Below are 22222 nucleotides of genomic sequence, written 5' to 3'. Positions count from 1 at the left end.
ATGTACCCATTTGCTAGAAATAGAGATCTTTCAAGTAGGTGTTACAGAGTCACCATGAAGAAAAGTGTATCTTTAAAAAATATACATGGTCCTGTTTTATGCTTTTTGCTGCTGCTTTTCTGTTTCCATATCCCTTCCTTTGTGCTTTCCTATTTCCCAAGGACGTTGACTGTTTTTATGTTTCCCTGTATGTTTAGGTACACCTTGATAGGTCAGCTGTTGTTAGACTTTGTGATCAACAGAAAAAGAGCTTTAGGATGCTTAGCACTACTGAGAGAAGTTTTTTGACTCCACCCTCATTGTGATTACCTCGAGTACAGCAACTGATTGGGAACAAGTTGTGCCTTTCCACTACAAGAGTGATTGCATTGCACGTGTTATTTTGTGGAAGAGGGTATGCATTGTTGCCTTGTGGGTACGTTATGCTCAGCACAGTAAGCCTCCGCTAAGGATGATGACTATCCAAAGGTAAAGGATGTGGGCTTGATTAGTTCATTTTGAAATTTTATGTCAGATGTCATAAGCCTGATCTATTTATCGGGAAATGTTACGACAGAGGCAGTATGCTTGACTCATTTATCGTGAAAAGCATATGTTAATGCCAGGAGGCCTCTTATAGTGGAATCGTGAAAAGCATATGTTAATGCCGGGAGGGAAATTTGTTACACTGACTAGAAGATTATAGACAGACATTTTGCAATCATGGAACCCACAAATTACAGTAGTAGGTGATGTTTTTTTGTTGGTTACCCCTTTTGACCAGGTATTTGCTCTGTGACTGTCCTTTCTATCCTTTTTTTTATTTTATTTTTGTGATTTTATATATATATATATATAGATAAAGCAAAATAGTCGTTATACGGGTTACCCGTCCCTGAGATACACGGTGTGAGGGTACAAATAAGGTACATTTTCGACCGTCTTAATAGTGGTTATACCTTGTTTTGCTAAGAGTAGTTTGTACATCTTTGTAATTTTATGACTGTATACCTAATGATTGCTTTTGGCAAAGTTTATGCTAAATGTAGTAGGTGTTTAATAGTAAATTACTTTTACATGTATTCTAGGCTGTAAAGAGGTATGTATTGTGCTACATGGGATCCCACAGATTTGATGCTGGCAACCTTTCTGACAAACTCTGGGGGTAGCAGATTTTCACTGTGGATTTAGGCCCTCTTAAGAAGGGTTGCATATATTTTGCCAACTGCCGTTTAGTACATAATTTTAATGCTAATATTGTAATACTTCTGATTGCCTTGTGGGGGAGTTTATATTTAACACAGGAAGTTTGAGTTGGTTATGACGAGTGAGTGGTAAATGCTGTATGTCATATTACTTTATATGGGAAATATTATGCCAGAGTGTATAGGTCTGTTCAGTTTAATCATGAAACGTTATGAAAAATAGAGCTGACTAGACATAGGAATTGTGAGTGCAAAGCTTATGTTCGGGCCAATTGGCCTTAAAGGGTGGATTGCTATTGCACCGTGTTAATAATCTTGTTAATGAAATCTCAGAGATTACATGGATAGTTAAAGGTTTTGGTGTTGTTTACCCCCTTTCGACAAAACCAGGGCGTAGATGATTTGCTGAGTGAAAATCCTTGTTAGACCTTATTAGGAGGAACTGAGGGGTTTAAAATGCATACCTACTGCTGGGACGAGAACGTGTGTACATCTGCCCTGTGTGCCTGCCTGCATGTTAAACTAGTATCATAAATTGTGTGTGTATATATATATATATATATATATATATATATATATATATATAAATATATATATATAGAGAGAGAGAGAGACAGAAAAAACAAAAACGGACAGAGGCCTGTGCCTATCACTAGTAGTGCAAGGTCATGAACCTTTTCTGTGACTTGGAGGGGTGCACCAAAGTGCTGTCCATGCTCGGATATCATCGTATAAAGCAGTGGTGGCAGCACACCTTGTTCTTCAATGTGATAATGTAGCTGACGTTTTGCTGTGTTAAGGAGAGAGCAGCTTACTGGCTCCTCTCGTGTAAGGTTATGCTTTTACGTGCAACTCATAACTTGGTGTTGGCATCCCATGTCTGTCCATGTATGTGCAGTGAGTGTGTAGAACATGTCTGGTAGTAGAACTGTGTATTGCATGAGTCTGAGTGCTGGGCCAGTGGTTTCTGTTTTGGATGCCCCTATTTTTAACATGGCACATGATGGAGGATGGTACTAGCTTCTCCCACAGAGTCTACATGTATTGCTGCATTTCTGTAGCTGGAGGGTGGAGACCCAGACACTGAGGTGATGGAGGACTAGACAGGATAATGTTTAGAAATTCAGTGAGGACCTTGTTAGCAAATGACTGCTGATTAAATCCTCCTGAGCAATCTCATTTGGTAGATGGTTAGGGTGAGGGGTGGGACTGCTGTTTCTGTTGTTCAGATGAGTAGTTATGTTGATGACTGATTGATACAGAAACCTTGCAAATTATTGTGCCCATGTTTTGGATGTTCCTGCTTAGAGCCACCCCTATTGCCGCCTGTTGTAAGAGCCAGCAGTTTGGGCAATGGTTGTGTCTGGAGAGCAGCCTGAGAATGACATTTGAAAAATAACCACCCCACTTAGTTCCAGTCCGAGGTTCTTCTTAGCCAAGGAAGGGAGTGCTGTGCAGAACACTCAGAGAACTTCTGGACAAAAAGGACTGGTACCTGGCTGACAGCTAGTCTCCCAGAGGTGATGGGACGTTACCTGAAGTCTGTCCTTTCTGCTGGAAGAGCTAAGGGTCTGCATGAAGTCCCTAAAAGTCTGGGTGCCTGCTTAGAGAGGCAAGGAGTGTGCCTGGCTCTGCAGGATGAGACCGTGAAGGTGGAAAAGTGTGGCATGTTCCTGGGTGCAACAAACCCAGAGAAAGGTGGCTTGCCCAGAGAGCAAAGCCACGAGTGACCCAATTTGTGGTTAGTCCCCTGGTTGCTCTGCAGAATTTCCATGTGAGTTCCATAAGGCTACACCAGAAATGTGTCATGTGCGCCCGGCAATTTCCAAAAAGAGTGAGAGACTGGTGCTGTTTCTGCTACTGCTGTGAGGGAAGGCCGTGTTTCCCCTGAAGCAGGAAGCCCTGATTGGCCCAGAGGCTACAGCTGCCAGAAAGATACCACTGCAAAGGATTTGGCCTAGAGGCCGTAGCAGCTACACCAGAACACTGGTCTGAAGATGAGTGAATGCTGCTGCTCAAATCTACCCCACTTATCTTTCCTGCAAACATTGTCCCACAGTCCCTGCATGAGACGAGCCAATGCTATGAGTGAAGCTCACTGCATCCGTTGTGCAGCTCAGACTGCTGCAATAACTAGCAGGTAAAATACGGGGCTTAGTCTACACTAAGGAAAATACACTTTAACGTGCGTAGACCAGCCTGCTTTGCATGCTAAAACCTATTGACAAAGGGGTAAAGCCATTGAACTGAGATGCACAGTTGACCTGTGAGAGTATCCAAGCTATCTGCACCTAATCAGGTCTAAACCTGTAGTTTATTGGGGACTGTAGATCTGGGATCTTGACCATAGCTGGAGGAAGGGAATACCATTACGAGGAGGGTGTATCGCCTCACGTTTAACTCAACTTAGTTTGCAACCCTGTGTGTCATTTTAATTGAATTATGTAGTATTTAGCTCTGCTGTGTGATTACAGTGCTTAATTTTTACATAAAAGATGCACACTGAGTGGACATTATGTCCATAATGTAATTGCACCTGTTGCTTTACTGTTGATCTCTGAGGTCTTGCCACTCTGTACTTCAGAGTTCTGTGCAGAAAGGATTGTATTTGGCCTTGTATGCAGAGCAATTGCAATGTTAACACCAGGGGCAAACAACCTAACCACAAGGGTTAGGGCACAGTAGCCCTTCTGCCTGTGTCCCCAAATGGGGTCGGACACATAGATATACGTACATAGAGGAGCTCTAGATCAGACATTTTCTGACAGTTGTCTATTTAAGTGTCCCTCGTGTTCTGCTTCTTTCAATGCAGAAAGCATGACACCATTTGTCAGCCCTCTTCAGCTGTGGGCTCTAATGCCCTGTGAATTACAGCTTTTTGCCTGCTCACATATGCACATCTATCTGAAAATTAGTGTTTAAGTGCCATGGTTTTCTTTTTTCTCCTCACATTGGTCCCTTTTCATTCTTTCTTCCTTTTCTTATATTGCAATTTTAGAACACCCTGTAACTCACAAGACAGTGCTACAGGGCTCCTGCAGCTCATTTTATCTGCTGTGCACTACATTCTGTATGGCCACTGCTTCTAAACCAGATAGCCAACGTGTAGTGTTCAGAGTGAGACACTGTTTTACCATTTCAAGATGGCCACCACATGCGATGTTTACTGAGTGTGCATCTGGAAATGGTATAATGCATAGTCATTGTTTTACTCACTAACACAATACTCCTACACTTGTTAGCCATATTTAAACCTTATAACAATGATACACTATGTACAATACCATTGCACATTGTAGATCTGCTCCTATGTGTCACTGTATATTTTATTCTAAGATACTGATGCAGTTCTCATGTCTGTGTTTCAGCTGTAAACGGGTGTAGGTGTCATCCCTGCAAAATTACCTCAGGATCTATAACCGCCTCAGTCACCACATCTGTCCTGCCATATCCTATAACTTGCCACCAGCAAAGGCTTGTTTCGGGATTTTGTGCTTCAAAGCTTTCCGGGCTTTCTAGTCTTAGAACACTTTTATTTCAGAAAGCAAGATAGTTTGAGGTGAACATAATGCATGCTAATTTGTAGAAACACTTTGCTTCATGTGGCAGCCAAGATCCCTGAGCACTAGGGCAATGTGGTCCTCACTGCTGGTGCCAGTGACAAGGGGTACAGCTGCATGGATTATTGCTTTTAAGAGACTTACCCTGGATTTAGTAAGGACCACCAATAGGGTCAACTTTAAGTCTTAGTGCTTCTACAACATTGTTCATGTCTATTTGGGAGTGAAATATTTTCCTTTTCTTAACACCCTCAATAGGAGACAGGTCCCCTTCACCATATGTTTAATATTATTCTCTAGTTGGAGACTAAGATCTTATCTAGGATGAATCACAAGGGTTTTGCTTATTTTTACCTGACTACCAAGAATTTTAAGTGGAGTAAGGAAGGCAAGATAATTAGTATTGTGGAGTCATCAGGAGGTGGAGATAATAATTATTCCCTTTTGGATGGACTTAGGCTCTGTTTGAATCGAGGGATCCATTACTTGAACTGATCTTGGCAATTTTCAAGAAATGCAACATCATCAAATGATATGTTTTCCATATGAAGGGTGAATAAGTGCAAAAAGTTTAGATGCGTGGAAGTGGTGATGCTCGCCTATAGGGGCTGTAAGAGGGAATGCCTTTGCTAAAGATTAACCTATTGTCTTGTTTACCATCCAGATGCACACACCTGTATGGCACACCGACCATGTTTATTGACATATTGAGCCAACCAGACTTCTTCAGCTATGACGTTTCCAGCCTTGTTGGAGGTGAGTATTCATGGTCATCGAAAGGATACTTATCCCACTAATCCACCATCCAGCTCTAATTAGGCATAATCTGATCTGATAGAAAAAAAGACAGATTTTCAGCCAGCTCAGTTGGTTTCAAAATCCAAAAGTCTGTAGAGTACTTATTGTTCTTGTTTGCTTCATGGGGCTGATCCACGAGATTTGCATACTGTGTTCATCTCATCTTGATCTCGCCACCAAAATTAAAAATACAATATGTATCTGTGAAGCACATATTCTGCTCATGAGGTAGCTTATTGTTACCCAACTCAATAGTATTTACTTTATCTGCATTGGAAGGATGAAAGGCTAAGTGGACCCACCAGGGCTCAAACCTTTGACCGTGAGGTCAAACATGATAGTGGAAGTGGGTGCATTAGTTCACTGAACCACCAGACCCAGCATAATGATAACCTAGTGTTGAAATGAAACAAGGAGAAAACAAAAGTCAAAACCTCATTCTGTCAACAATTCTGTAGCAACAACCAGATGATTCACCTCCTCATGAAATAACCTTCTGAAGCTTGTCCTCTTTATAGACTGACTGCTATGTGAAACTGTACAACTCAAACTCGTTTGGCCGAAGCTCCCCGACATTCCTCACCATTGAAATTTCTAACTTCATACAAGGCATCCAAACATTCACGCATATATCCACCCCCTCCCCTCCTAGTACACCTCACGCATTGTCCCTTCCAAAAGCATCTCAATAGACATTTGGGTAAAACCCACAAACCGACAAAACCGCATACAAGTCTCCAATGGTAAACACCTTTTCTACAGAGGAGATGGCATTTTCAACCACAGCACCTTTCACAAACTACTTGTTGTGGTGTTTTCCACATAAATGAAGTAAACGGAAAACAACGAGATGTGAAGGTGGGTTTATTAACCTCATCCACAAACAGACAACAGCTAACTGCCAGATGACAACATCCAGTTCCAATGTAGAATCCAGGTAGGAAGTTCTACAATCTTAAAGGGGAAAGGGTATTATTCTTAAAGAGAACAGGGAGAGAAGCTTATTACACATCTTCCTTCCTAACAAAACAGATCTAAATAAATAACATGGTCCTACAAATGGATGGAAGCCTTACATTTTCTATGACTCTTCATGTAAGATAAAAACAGGTCATATAATTAAACATAGTCTTTCAAATAAATGGGAGCTCTGCATATTCTTTGACTCCTCTTGTGAGATAATAACAACTCAGATCCATAAGAAGAACTGTTGTTGACACGAAGATACTTGTTAGATGACGGATTGCTGTGAAGAGAAGCATCATGAACAAATAAAGTAGGGTCAACCACAACAACACGACTCTTATTCCACATTCTCCTATCTTCTGTCTTGATGGCATTTCTAAAAACCTTAACAACAGCTCTAAAGTCTGTATATTTGGACCATGGTTTGCATCCTACAGGTGCCTTAATTTTGACAAAGTCACCAACTTTAACATCTTGAAAAATAACACTTTTACGGTTGTCAAAATATTCTTTACGAGCACATTGTTTGTTCAACTCCTTATTTCTCCATTCACCAATGTCATTATCCACCAAACCCTTATTGTTTTTCATCCATCCTGGACACCACAAAGTATTAGGAACCCTCCCCTTGAACAACTCAAAAGGAGACCTCCCAGTGGAAGAATGGGGAGCAACTCGATAAACATAAATCCTGTCTTGAAGAGTTGCTTTCCAATTCAAACCAGAAGACCGAGCCAACTGAATAGACTCTTTAAGAGTTCTGTTGACTCTTTCAACAGCACCATTGGTTTCAGGATGGTATAAGGAACACCTTTTATGCACAATACCACATTTTTTTAAAAATTCAGAAAACAGAGAAGAACAAAATTGAGGACCATTATCGGACAATAAGCTATTTGAAAACTTTCCTTGTTGAACACACCTTCTAAAAACCTAATCACAGAACTAGAGGTAATCTCACTTACTGCAGAAACTTCTATCCACCTTGAATAAAGGTCTATTAGGACAATCAGATAGGGGGTATCTGAAACCCCAGACAATGGACCTAAAATATCAATGGCAACCTCATCCCAAGGGTGATACGGTAGTACTCTTTTAACCATGGGCATTTGTCTCGTCTTAAGGATCTTGTCACTAGCACAGCACTCTACACAATCCCTGACTAACCTTTCTATTTCAAGATCCATACCAGGCCACCAAAATTGCAAACAAAGTATCTCCTTGGTTTTCACAATACCCAAGTGACCAGAATGAGCATGCGACAATAATTTCTTCCTTATCCCAAGAGGAAGAACAAGTTTGGTTCCACGAGTTAATAAACCCTCCGTAACCGAAAATTCATCTGAAACTAATAACCAAGGTTTTTCCAACCGAGAATTACTCTTCAACAAAGAAATAACACAACATATTTCTTCATCCTTCTCCATCTCCTTCATCCACTCTGATTCCTCAATTGCCCCATCAGTAACCTCACATACATTAATGTTTTCATCAGAACCAACAGCATCATCCTCTTGAAAATTGTCTTTATCAACCAATCTAGATAAACAATCTGCATACTTATTAGCAAGACCAGGAATATACTCAACTTCAAAATCAAATTCCTGTAAAGAAACAACCCATCTTCTAATTCTCGAAGATATAGCATCCAAACCTTTCTTCAAAAACACCTCTCCTAAAGGCTTATGATCAGATAGAATACAAACCTTTGAACCCCAAATCAAGTTTTTAAACTTTCTTAATGCCCAAAAAATTGCAAGAGACTCTTTCTCTATTACAGAGTAATTGAGTTCAGAGCCTTTAAGACACCTTGATGAGCAACAGATAAGAGAATCTCTTCCATCTTTTCTTTGTACCAACACGGCACCAAGACCTTTGTCACTTGCATCTGTAAATGAAACAGTGGGAAGACCAGGAACAAAGGCATGAAGAGAGGGAGCCTTGCTTAACTCTTTCTTGATACTAACAAATTCACACATGCGCTCAGGTGACCATTCCAAAACAACATTTTTAGCTGTCAACTTTCTCAAATTATGAGTTTTGTCAGCAATTTTTTTTATACATTTCCCATAAAACTCAAACTTACCAAGAAAAGAGAGTAGTTCCTCCTTATTAACTGGTTCTTTTACTTTGTCAATAGATTCAACTAATTCCTTTTTTGGAAAGACACCTCTACCAGTAATGCGATGTCCTAAGTAATTTACTTCCTCTACTCTAAACTTACTCTTAGCCTTTTTAAGAATCATTCCTGCTTCATCCAAACGTTTCAACACAGAACGCACACGGTTATCATACTCTTGAACATCTCTTCCATAAATTAAAAGATCGTCTTGATAACACTTTACACCCATCAACCCTTTCAAAATTCTTGACATAATCCTTTGAAAGACCGAGGCCGCTGAAACTAGACCAAAGGGCATCCTCTTAAATTTAAAAGTGCTCATAGGTGTTATGAAGGCAGTCAAATCTTGAGAGGACTCATCTAGCTCCACCTGGTGGTAAGCGGAAGCTAGATCAAGAGTGGTGAAATACTTCGCCCCTTCAAGTGTACTAACCATCTCATCAATGTTGGGAAGGGGAAATCTATCCACTACAACCTCTCTATTTAAAGATCTTAAATCTATGCATAGACGAATTTCTCCTGTCGGTTTCTTAGCAATTACAACAGGAGCGAGCCACTCTGTTGCTTCAACAGGCACAATTATCTCATTCTTTACAAGTTTCCCTAATTCTTCCTGAACTTTTGTTTGCTCCATTAACGGAATCCTCCTTACCTTTGCTGTCACAGGAACAGCATCAATTTTTAACTTAATGTGGTGTTTGTAACCACGTAAACATCCTAATCCTTCTTTAAACACATTTGGAAATTCCACTGCTAAGGCATTCGCCAAATTATCATTACTCTTAACTGGATCAGAATCAATAACTTCTTGAATTTGTACTTGTGGAGAAGCATTAGGATCAAGTTTTACCCCAAGTTGACGTTGATGAAGCCACCCTAACAGTGCATCACCCTTTTTCGCTACATAGACTTTACCAACAATGATGTGACTACCCAACTCAATCTCGGCTATAAAGTAGCCTAACATTTTAATCGGCTTGTCACTATAACCTAAAGGGGAAATATCACATTTCATCAATTTCACCTTTTTACATAAATTTTCATTAAACAACTTCTCATCAATTATCGTTATTTTTGAACATGAATCAAATTTAAAATTTATCATTGAATTTTCAACAGAAACTAAATGAGAAGGATGATCTGACTTGTTAGCAGACATTTCAAAACATACAGATCTTACTAGTGGTTGAGACCATTTCTTCTTAGAACTATCACCCTTATACATTTTCGTTCTACAAAATTTTGCATAATGCCCTCTCTTACCACATTGATTGCATACTACTTTTAGGGCGGGACATATAGGTGAGTTAGCTATATGACTGACTTGTCCACATCTAAAACAAGAAAACTTGTTATTCAAACTAACATTTGAAGTGCCAGGAAAAATGTTTTGTTTCTCCTGTACTCCTATACTCTCCTGTTTCTTAACTTGACATACAGTTTCCTCTACTTTTGTTTCTTCTTTTGTATCTGAACAAGATGGTTTCTCTTTCTCCTTAATCAATTCACCATCTCCTTCTATGTCCCTACCCGTAACCTTCGGTCTCAAGGTCAGGCCCTTGCCGTTGTTCCTAGGTTTAGGCTCAGCAGGATGGGAGGTCGCTCTTTCAGGGTGAAAGCAGCACTTGTTTGGAACTCCCTCCCAGTGGAAATCCGGTTGCTTGAGGACTTGTTGTCCTTTCGTAGAGCCATTAAGACTTTCTTGTTCTAGCTTCCCCTCCGTGGCACTGTTTTCTGTTATGTTGTGTTGCTCCGTTGTCTTTTGCGCCGGGATGCCCCTTTGCTGGGGTCGCTGAGCGCACTATAAATTGTTATAACATAACATAACATAACTTTGTCATGTGTTCAACCTGTTTTGCAATGACCAAAACTTCTTCAAGAGGAGGTTCATCTTTAAGCCAGAGTTCCTTCCTTATGTCATCATGCGCACACCTCAGGACAAACTGATCACGAATTCTTTCATCTAAGGTCTGTCCAAAATGACACGAAGATGCTAGTTTCCTTAAAGAAGATACATATTCTTCTACTGTTTCGTCTTTTTTTTGTTCTCTTAAACCAAAGTGATATCTCTCCATTATAGTGCTGAGTCTAGGCAAATAATGACGATCTAGTTGAAGAATGGCAATCTCATATTCATTTAAATTTCTTTGTTCCGCTGCAGATAAGTCAGGTAAATGCTCTAATACATCTTGTCCTTCTCCACCAAGACAATGCAGGAGTAGAGAATGCTTCCTTTCAGCACTTAAATTCGTTCCACAAACCCTTGCATAGTTTGCAAAGATTTTTTTCCATTTTTTCCATTTCACATTTTGTTCTCCTGGGCTAGTTAGAAAAAACGCAGGTTGAGTAACATTCTGCATTTTTTTTTTACTTATTATCCTTCTTTGTTTTTAAAAAAAAAATATTTAAATATTTGTACCCAAAAAAAATTTAAAAAACATTTAAACTTTTTTTTATTTTTATTTTTTTATATCACTGTATCTCTTGTATTAAAATTGTAACTTGTAAAATGATGGATTATAGTTTATTTATAATGTCTCCTCATTCTATTATAAATTCACTGAGTACTTTCACTTAGGAAATAATCATGTGTTTACTTTTTCCTTTATATCCCTTGTCGAGAATGTTCTGAATCCTTTCTTTCCCTTAATGCAGAAAAAATATGATCTTTTCCTTCTATTATGAGGTAATGTCGAATCTGCGCGGATGTTTTTCCCTTCGTTTTAGGAACGTTTAAAATAATGAACACGTCATAATGATCATGTCCATCAAAGAGACTGGAACGCTGCGTGCATGTGCAAGCACAGAGTGTGAAGTGCAGCGTTAGGTTGGACCGCAACGTCAAGTCTTCAATTACGCTGGAACGCAACGTGGGACGCAGGGAAAGCTTACGTTAGCATCCAAGCTTCGCGTCATCACCAACACGCGCCTAGCTCATGCGCAAATTTTCGATCTTTAATCTTTCAAATTTAAATCCATATATATTTATTTTTTTAAAGGATCCAATCCTCCCTCCGCTCTCCTCACCGTAACTCATATGATACATAAGATGGTTTTCATGCCATAACTGCCGCCGCGAAGACAACGCTTTGTTTTATATTTTTGCACATCTGCAAGCGTCAAATTATATACAAAGGGAGGTAGGTTATTCTTCTAATACTACAAATAAACCCAGAGTATGCAACACAGACACCTGGCGTTTATCAGCTTGTTAAAACAATGGTAGCAGTCTTTGTCTCACTCATAGTTCACTCTCCCTGTTTTCTACTATATGACTTGTCTTACATTTTCTCTGATCAGTTCTACCTGAACTTTCCCTGATTACAGTGAATCTCAACACGCCTAATTTAATGCAGAATGTTCCTAATGTCCTAGAATTCGAACATCTTTCTTTGTGGTCCTTCCTCTAAAATTGTGAGCTGCCTCAAAATATTCAGAACTTGAGATTCAACCACTCTCTAAGATTCATTTATGAACCTTATATTTTGCAGCCTCTCTGCTAATCTGTTAGTAGCAAATATATACTTCGGGAGAAAGGAGTATGTTAAGTGAATGTCCACTAGAATGAAAATTTGCCTAGCCTTCGTGCTGGTAAGTTTCAATTCTATTAAGGACACGGAGGCGAGGATTATGCATTCTTCCTTCGCTTTATTTTTTACAGCAGCAATTTAAAACATCACAAAACCACATTTCCCATGAACACTTGGGAAATCAGAAAAGTCTTAACAGGAGTCCTTCCTCTCTGTCCGCACTCCGACCAGCCACCATAGTCCATCTACACTGTTTCCTCTTCCTCTTCGCTCAGAGCATGTCCTGTCGAATGTCATGCATCCTGTTTGGCACCATCATTTCCTGCAGAAGAGGCAGTGTCAGAGGCGGAACCGAAAGCCAATGTAACATAGAAAACATCAATTGTGCAACAACATCATCAACTCATGGCTAAACTTAGAGAGACCCATAAATGGATTACTTACAGCCATACTTTTTAGCATCGATCCCGCCTCCGGCATTACCCAACGCACCCATCTGGCGATGGTCGGGGATGGGACTGCCTTGTACGGCTTGCGTAGAGCAATGAGCAGTTGTCTCTCACCTGGCGGGCAAGATTCATCAGTCATCTCTTCATGGGCACAGAGTCACTACACTACACACAGTTTAGGTGAGTCCGGAAAAGCTGGGTATGAAATAACCCTTGTGTTGGACTTAGTTCTTCTACCTACTGTGAAAGATACCCCTTCCGGTAAAAAGACTCTGGCAGAAATGTCCAAGGCTCTTATGTCTGAGACACGCCTGCAGGAAACCAGACATTACAACATTGCCAACTTGGCTGTCACCTCTTTACGAGAGAGAAACCTATTCGGTTGCCAAGACAGAAAAAGGTTCAAAATCCTGTTCACGTCCCAGAGGATGGAGTACCGTGGTTCTGGGGGAATGTTCGCCGGTACAGGGGATCCCTGTACCACCATGTGACCAGCAGAGATCGCTGAACGGAAGGTGTTAATTGACCGATAGGCCAGCCCATCCTCTGCCAAACCTGCCAAAAAATTAAGGACATGGACTACATCTGCCCCCACGGGATCAACACTCCGTCGCATACACCAACGACACCATTGGTGCCAGGCTGATCGATATCTCTTGGTCGTGCTATTTGCCCACGCCTTGGAGAGCAAGCCCTCAGCTTTTCCCGAAAGGCCTGGGAGCGTCCAGCGACACCGGAGATCCTCCAGGCCATCAACCTCAGCATTCCTTCTTGGACTAGTCGATGAGGAACGAGGTCGGGATTGAGAAGAATGTGAGGAGAGTGGGGGGAGTCAGATTGGAAAATCCCAAGAAAGTTCCAGTAGAACCAAAAACCAAACTTGAGACCTCCACCAAGGCGAGATCAAGCCCACCTCTGCCTGTTGATGGCCCAGCAGCACTGACACTCGCGTGATCATGGAAAACGGAGGGAAGGCATAACCCTGTTCTCCCTGCCAGTCCTGGAGGAAAGCATCGGTCGCCTCCATCAGAGGATCCGGTCGCCAGCTAAAAAATCTCAGTAACTGATGATCCAGTCGCGACGCAAACAGGTCTACCGAGAAGGGGCCCCACGTTTCCAACAGGAGGGAAAAAACCTGAGGGTCCAGCTTCCAAACGCTGGCATCCAGTAGGTGACGGGAGTGCCAATGGGCCACCTCATTCTCCCGCCCCGGCAGGTACTCCGCTGTCACTGAAACCCAGTTGTCTAGGCAAAAGTGCCAAAAATTCTTGGCTAGATCTGCCAACATCCTGGGCCTGGTACCCCCCAGGTGGTTGATGTACCGTACCGCTGAGACATTGTCCATCCTGAGGAGGACACACAACTGCACTCTGTCCTTCGTCCAGCATTGAACTGCAAATGAACCCGCTAGTAACTCCGAGCAGTTGATGTGTAGCGACTGCTCATGAGTGGACCAGGCTTCACCTGTGGAAAACTCTCTGCACCTGGCCCCCCACCCGGAGCGACTGTCGTCAGACTCGATAAATATATCTGGGGCTGAACCGAATATCGCACGGCCATTCCAGGACTCCATGTGCGTGAGCCACCATTTCATCTCGTCCCTCACCTCGTCCAACAGGGGAATCAACTGTGAATACGTCAACCCCTGTCTGAGGTGAAATGCCTTCAGGCGCTGCATGGTCCGATAATGCAAAGGCGCGGGAAATATGGCCTTAATCGACGAAGCGAGACGACGACCAACCGCGCCAACTGGCATAAAGAGATCTGCAGTTTCGCCAAGGTCTGACTTAGCTCATGTCTGATCTTTGCCATCTTTCTGGCGGAAAGACTCAGAGTGAAACTCAGGGAGTCGATATTGAAACCCAAAAAGGCTGCGCATTGGACTGGGACCAGCAGGGACTTTTTCTCATTTATAACGAACCCCAAACCCTGAAGGAGGTTGACCGCGGTCTGCAATTGGGTTGACAGCCACTTGGGTCACTGGTCCAGAAACAACATGTCGTCCAAGTAGACGATCATCCGCACTCCCCGAGCCCGCAGGAACTCCACTACTGGCCGAAGGACCTTCGTGAAGCACCACGGAGCAGAGGATAGACCGAAAGGGAGTGTGGTGAACTCGTAAACCTGACCTTCCTACTTGAACTGCAGAAAACGCAGATGAGGGGGAAAAATAGGCACCGTCAGGTACGCATTCCTTCAGGTCGAGCCTGACCATCAAATTGAGTGGACGCAAGACATCCCGGAGGAGGCGAATGCCCTCCATTTTGAAGTGGCGGTACACCAGCCACTCGTTGAAGTCCTTTAAATTGATGACGGACGTCGGTCGCCATCGACATTGCCGACTAAAAACAGATTGCTAAGAAAACCACCTGGATGCTCTAGCGTGTGACAAATCACCCCTTTTTGGAGGAGGGCGAACACCTCTTTGTGCACCAAACCTGCATCGAGCTGCAAGAAAGTAATGAGACGGGGCGATATAGCTGATGTGGACGGCCATAAAACTCCAGCTGGAAGCCCTGGACCGTCTGCAGCACCCAAGCATTGCTTGTGAGGGAAACCCATGCCGGGAAGAACTGTGCCAAGCGCCCCCCCCCCCACTTGTAAGCTCCCTGATGACAGCACACTCTTCTCTTCCAGCACCTTGCTGCTGGCCTCTATGGCTTCCACGACCACTGAACTTCTGCCCTCTTGGTGGATAGAAGTTATTGAAGCGGGCGTTGTCCTGGAATTTCCCACGACCGGAGCCTTGCACCCGATCGGAGCTGGTGAAGCGGCTGAACTTGCGGCCTCTGCCATGTCCGGCCCTCTTAAAAACCCAAGGGGTAACCACTTTCCGAATGTTGGATTGCCCCCTGTCAAGAGAGGTGAACGTTGCAAGGAATTTCCCCAACTCCTTGACGAAGGGGTCTCCAAATAGGCCACCCTGGGCCACAGCACCTGCCTCCGAGGAGGCGAGGTTACCCAACTTGGGGTCTACCTTAATAAGAACGGACCTCCGTCTCTCTGTGGAGAGCGCGCAGTTCGCATTCCCTATGAACACGATCGCAAGCTGCGCCCAATTGGAGAGAACCTCCGGGGAGATTAGGGCCCCTGACACCTTGGCCTCCTTAGCCATGTCTAATATCTTGGTAACAGGCCCTACTGCATCCAGCAGCTTGTCTTGACAGGTGCGCCAAAAACAGCAGCTGAATGTATCTATTATGTCTAGATGCTAGTGTCTGACCACAGAGACCCTTCTTAGGGTCCCTATCAAACTTCGCTAGAATTGTCGCTATCTTTGGGTCTATCTCCGGAGTCAACGCCACCTTCCCTTCCAAACTGGGGTGGGGACACTCCGCCCGGAAGCTGCAAGCGTCTTTATCCATGGGCTTACACAGACGACTCGCCACATATTGGGCCACCTTGTCCCCATGGGCCCAGTCTGAAGACCTCGGATGAACGATATCGTCCGGATCTACCATGTCCGAAGACCCCGCTGGGGCAGTGGCCGGGGCCGGGAGCCAGGACCTAGAGGAACTCGCCTCCCCATCAGGATGGGGGGAGTTCCCATTGTCAAGGCGATCAGGAGAGGAGGTCCGCGGGGTTGGTGGGGTACCCTAAGTAGGGGGTAACTGAACAGGTGGAGGGGCCGCCTGTGCCAAAAAGGCACCCTTTAAGCGTGCAAAAGCATCTGTATCAACCACTTCTTGCTAGGTGGAGAAGAGGAAGGGGGGACAGGGGTGGCAGCAGAAGTAGGAATAAGAGCAGCCAACTTCGCATAAGCTTCGTCCAATCACTCTGACAGTCGCTGCTCAAGGGGCCCCATGGCCTGATCTACAGCCTTATATATAGAATCATCTACTGCCTGATAAAAATCATCATCCCAGGGGATCCTCCTCCTGGTACTGATCTTGCTCCCCCTGCATGCTGAGGTAAGTTAGGCTCCGCAGGGACTTAAGGAGCTTCAGGCAGCGTGCGTGCAGTAGCACTAATGAAGAGCCCTGAAAAGGTACAAGATTTGGAGCTGGGAGGGAGCCCAGGCGAATGCAGGTGGCCAAAGGCGCAGGATAAACGGGCAAAGCCCTGGGGACACTCCAGCCCTTTCCTGTCACAGAGCAAGCCACCCATGACGTGTCCCACAGCACCTGGTGCGAATTGCGATCCGGCAAGGTGTCAGAAGCAGCACTCAATACAGAGCCACAGACGGCGTTCACAGATAAAATAGGGCATTACCGACCCCAAAGGGCGTCACACCGGGTGGCAAGAGGCAGGCACCTCCCTGAGGGCAGCGCTCGTTGGAAAACTCTGTGATCCGAGTTTTGAAACTCGCGCTGCCCACAGAGAGGGATGTATGCCCCCTAGTGGCGGGAGGACCACACCGCACCAATCTCTGGGAAAAAAATCACGTTAGACATGCTCTAAGCATCCCACGACCACAAGGAAATCTGTGAAGAAACAGATAAGCACAAGCGCTACCAGCAAATAACATCATAAACCCCCAAAAGAAAGGAGATAAAGAAAAAACGACTTAACTTGCTGCTGAGCAGCGAATGAAGAGGAAACAGCGTATATGGACTATGGTGGCTGGTTGGAGTGCGGACAAAGAGGAAGGACTCCTGTTAAGACTTTTTTGATTTCCCAAGTGTTCATGGGAAATGTCGTTTTGTGATGTTTTGAGTTGCTGCTGTAAAAAATAAAGGGAAGGAAGAAGGCATAATCCGAAGCCTCCGGTCCTGCCATAGAATTTGAAATTGCCTATTACTCAGTCACCTTTGTGAAGCCATGAGCTTGTTCAGCAATGATTATCTGTTTCACAGCGAGCACCATTTGACACACACCCTCTTGCATGTGTACCTTCCTGGTTCATGCTGCACAGCATCCACATAGACCGCTTCTTCCTTCAACATTTTCATTTCCTTATGCTACCTGCTTTACCTACACACACTGACAAGGTGGCCTAGTATGTCACCTCCCTTACAATGTTGCAGGGATTCTGCTCAGTAACGGAACTATGTTTGGGACCATAGAACATCAGCATGACGAGACTGAGTCATCATACCCTGTCAGCATTTATGTACCAGAATCAGACTAGCTCATCGTGCCTCACTTGCCCTCCTAACCATTCCAGAGAGACCGGTGATTTGGCACCTCAGTACACAACACTCCCAACCCTCTCAGGGTCGCAATAGCAGGTCACTCCATTTCGTTCTCTCATTCGTACTTGTCCACAATAAATAAAAAAGAGACATGAGGAAAGTTTATAATATGTATTTAAACTATCGAGCTCTAATGTGCAATTGTTGCACCCTAACTAGCAGAAAAATACAGGTCAGTAACCTCATTAGCATAGCTATTAGACCATATACAATTAAAAACCCTGTCATATTATCTAACAGATTTGCCTAAAGCCACCATCACTACATAAGCTAAATGATTGTAGATTACAGATCACTGGGCTTATGAGTGGACCCTATACCTTAGCATTCATAGATAGTTGTTCTACATCCCAGCTGCCTCAGCTCTCTTGTCTCAGGACCTTTGTCCTGTCTGCCCGTCTCCACTCTCTATGTGTTTGTTTAGAATGACATGTCTGGGGTTATATGACAAAACATGTGCTTTCAAAAACAGCAGCTGAATGTATCTATTATGTCTAGGTGCTAGTGTCTGACCACAGAGAATAACAAAAAACAACGTTGTTTGGCCTTGCATAGGCTGTGCAGACCAAATACCAGGAAAAGAACAAAATACTAAAACATGTGCTAACTATATGTGAAAACACAATGGGCCACAAACACAAGCTTGTACTTTGATAACATGTGCAAAGCAGAAGGTGGCATGCTACGTGCATAGTTTGGCTAACATAAACAACAATGTCCATGTAGGAAACACAGAACAACATTTTGTTCAAAGCCAAAAAATCCTTAAGTGATGCACGATGGTTTCACAACTATAACGTTAACATTGTAGTCACATAGGGTTGGACTGGGAGCCAAACCCAGCCCTAAAAATGTAGTCATACTAGTCTGGAGCAAGCAAGCACAATGCACAAGCCCTTCTACTGCAAGAGGGAAAGATGAGGGTGCTCCCTCCCACTCCCCCTGCACTGCCCTACAAAATGGGGGGAAATGGTGCATCTTTGCATCACATTCTAAAACAGCTTTTAAAGGATAATACATTAACTGTGTCCACATCTTTGAACTCATCCTCATCCTCCAAAGAATGCATCCCATAGTCTGTAATAGGATCACCTGACTTGAAATTCGTCCCCACTCTCTGATTTCTGAGGTCCATTTTGTCGTTTGGTACATTCAGCAGCCTGTCATGGACAGTGGCGTCATTGGCTGCTGAGAGGTCTACAAAGAGCTGTAGACAAGAGTTTCCTTCATCTACTGTTTGATAAGCACCATGTAGGACATTTACTGTTGCTTATTGTATGCTAAAACCTGGTCTGAAGCCTGTAGCAACCATAAGTGATACATTAAAGAGAGTGCGCCATTGGGTTTGAGTGCAGCTTCCCATCCTGGAATCGCAGAGGTTTGTGGTCAGGATTTGTTTTAATAGGTGCTGTGAAGTAACCATTTGACTGCGTGAGTGCTACACAAATACATAAAATTTATATTACCACGCATACAAATTTGCCCATATCTTACCTATTTTTGAGTTGCATGTATTTTTTCAGATACTTAGGGATATTAGCGCTTTTTTGTTCAAATGTCAGGGCATATAAAGTACTATCTGCTAAATCGAAGTTCACAACTGAGACTGGTCACCAAATCAATACATTTATTAAACGTAAAGCACATTAGGCTTCACAGTGAAAACAAAGAATTATTATTTTCAAACCATTTAGGTTTTTAAAGGTTAAAAGTTCATGGAAGGCAAACTCATCAAGTTGGTATCGATCAATAAATGAATAAATCAAATAATATGTAATTCAGATCAAAGTTATAAAACAAAGAGAACGAACTAGCACTGATTCGCCTCAAAGAGAAAGATTAAGAAAAGTCATTTCTTCCATATAGAGAGTCCCTTGAAATCTCCTAATCTGCTGTAAAGCGCATCGAAAAGTGGACTCTGCGTTCTCCGAAGTGTAATGTACTCTGCACTAGCTCAAATAACACAGTTCTAACATTTGCACACCTGCACATAGTTCCCATAAAGGGACTTCATTGGGTTAGAACGAAATGATGCAATCGCGACATCATTATCTTCTCAGAATCTTTCACAATACAGCTTTTTTCAGACTCCTTCACACTTGCAATATCTGTAGTAAAATTAGATACATGCCCCAGTCTGTAGACTGTGAAGTGTTTCAGTGAGCATACTACCCATTATAACATTCCATGGTTATCATAATGAAAAAAACACTTTTCATATGGGAAAGAAAGCACACAAAATCGTTTTTTTATTAAGATTTCAGATTTCCTAAGAAATAAAATGTTCACGTCACAAAGGATGATATCACACTACATGATCCATTTGAAATTGCAGACCTACATTATCTATGGTCAACCTAAACGTGAATAAACACAGTTCTCTTCAATTAACATTTGGGTCTTTGTGTGTTAATGTTGATTAACTGCAAAATCATTTAATATAAGAAAAACCCTCATGGATAATTCAGCTTTTAAATGATCTAAAGTCAGGATAAATATTTGAAATAAAGGGACGCATGATTGGTACATACATTACACATATTTTGAAGTTAACTATATTCACGTTTGCCATGCACTGCTTACTATCGCACATATTATAACTCATGACATGTTCTATGACCTCATTAATAACATCAGTGCAACATCTGAAATGACATCATTGATGAAACACTGCATGGCGGGGCGCAAGTTATAGGTATTTCAGCGTAATCACGGTATAGGCATTTTGCTACAACTCTGCCAGGCCGGAGATCTGCTGCCCTTAGATGGAGATTTTCAACTCCCACAGACAGTGTCCGCCCTTTACAATGACGTGTACATCGTTTCAGAGTCCTGTTGCTTGTTCAAGGTGCCACAGGGCACAACTGCTTGGATTGGGATCTTTTGCCTCTGGTGGTAGAGTCCATTGCACTGCGGAGCAGCACACTGGGCCAAGCACACCCTTTCCACACTTAAATCTTAGGGTAGAGAGGGCGAGCATTCCAAGTGTGTCAGGTAGCGTCAAAACTCAAGCAGACAACTAATAAACACAATAGCATAATGTCCAGTTCCTTTAAGAAAAAACGTAGTTCACTCCCACCATGACTAAATGCTGTGCATAAGAAATATGCAGCACTATAAGGACTGTATTTTTCAGATGCCACAGAAGTTACCACACTCGGAAGCTTTGATTTAGGCACAGGTGCAGTCTGACAGTGGTGAAATGGGGCAGATTTCCTGTGGCCTGTCGGCTGTCCTGTTGAATAGGCAGTTATCTTAAGCTGATTGCAATAACCTCAACAAATCCCTCAAAATGTGTTGGTCAAGTTCTCAGTCAGTGTTTTATTCAGGCATTAACGTTACCTGAAGTGAAGAGTAGATGTGCAGTTGTCAATCTCACGGTGTGAGCAATAGCACTAGAGGTTTCAGGGGCTAGTTGTGGGCCTCTGACTCTCCTGCATGTCAGGAGGATGGAAACTACAGCGGCACACATTGCCGAGGGATCCCTTCTTCCGGTCTGTGGCGCAGCAAAGGCAAAGATCCTCTGATCTTTCTTTGTGGCAGGCACTAGAGCAGGCACAGAGGCGAGTCACGGCTTCACGTTAGTGTATCTTGGGTATCCAAGGTGGCCTGGACACCGTCAGGCAAACTCCCGTAGCAGTTTTTATCTCCTGAGCATCTCCTCTCTCTGGATTCAACGGCTGTGCCTTTCCTCAATAGGCAGCTCATGCTGTACAAGTCACCCCTTCTTCTCTCTCCGCGGTTAGGCTCTCAGGTCTTAGGCAGACTCACAGCTCTCCAGCGTGATGCGCAGCCTTGAGTTAATGTCCCCTACCTCTGAGACGCAATACCAGCCCTAGATCACAGGACCTCTAAGTACTGTGTGGAGTTGGTCAGTGAAGAAGCTTGGAACTGCAACAAAGTGGGATGTGTGCAACTAAGGTTGTCAGAGCAGGGCATGGCCCGTGGAATATGTAAGTGGAACTTTACTTGAGTGGTCCTGTATGCATCACATTCTCACTTTGAACGGGTGATAAGGCCTCTCCAATACTGTGGATCCAAAACAGTATGATGTCACCACTGCAGACAGCAGATATCTCAAATGACACAGATCCAGGCATTTAGGGATTGTGTCTACTGCCGCCAGGGTCTCCAACCTTACCAGCTGCTTATCTTCAATGAAAAATATCCCAAGCTACTATTATTATTAGTGTAGTAATGGGGATCCCATCAGACGAGATTAAATTGGAGACAAGATTACTAGAAGTGTTCATTTCAATACATCCTGCAGGGATGCCAGTAATGATGCAAAAAAGCTTTTTCAGATTGGAATACCTCTACATGGATAATACACTGTTACAGCTGCAATCCCCCTGGCACTGAGTCTCCCCAATGGCGCATATTTTGGAGTTTCAGCTATTTTTATCCAAACAGCAGCTTATTTGTTCGGAAAATACACACATTTTTAATTGAATACATACTTTTCAATTTGGTATGCA

The 22222-nt window shown here is 43.1% G+C and overlaps 1 protein-coding gene across 1 annotated transcript in view; it reads left to right on the top strand.

Moving 5' to 3' along the window:
• Positions 1–22222, top strand: part of ACSF2 (acyl-CoA synthetase family member 2) — a 795127-nt gene that overhangs the window by 457550 nt on the left and 315355 nt on the right. Inside the window, exon 9 of the mRNA XM_078654457.1 lies at positions 5409–5500. Coding sequence (XP_078510583.1) covers positions 5409–5500 — 92 coding nt within the window. The remainder of the gene's footprint in view (positions 1–5408; positions 5501–22222) is intronic.

Source organism: Lissotriton helveticus, chromosome 7, assembly GCF_964261635.1.
Source record: "Lissotriton helveticus chromosome 7, aLisHel1.1, whole genome shotgun sequence".
Taxonomy (NCBI): domain Eukaryota; kingdom Metazoa; phylum Chordata; class Amphibia; order Caudata; family Salamandridae; genus Lissotriton; species Lissotriton helveticus.
This window is presented reverse-complemented; position numbering and strand designations above follow the sequence as displayed.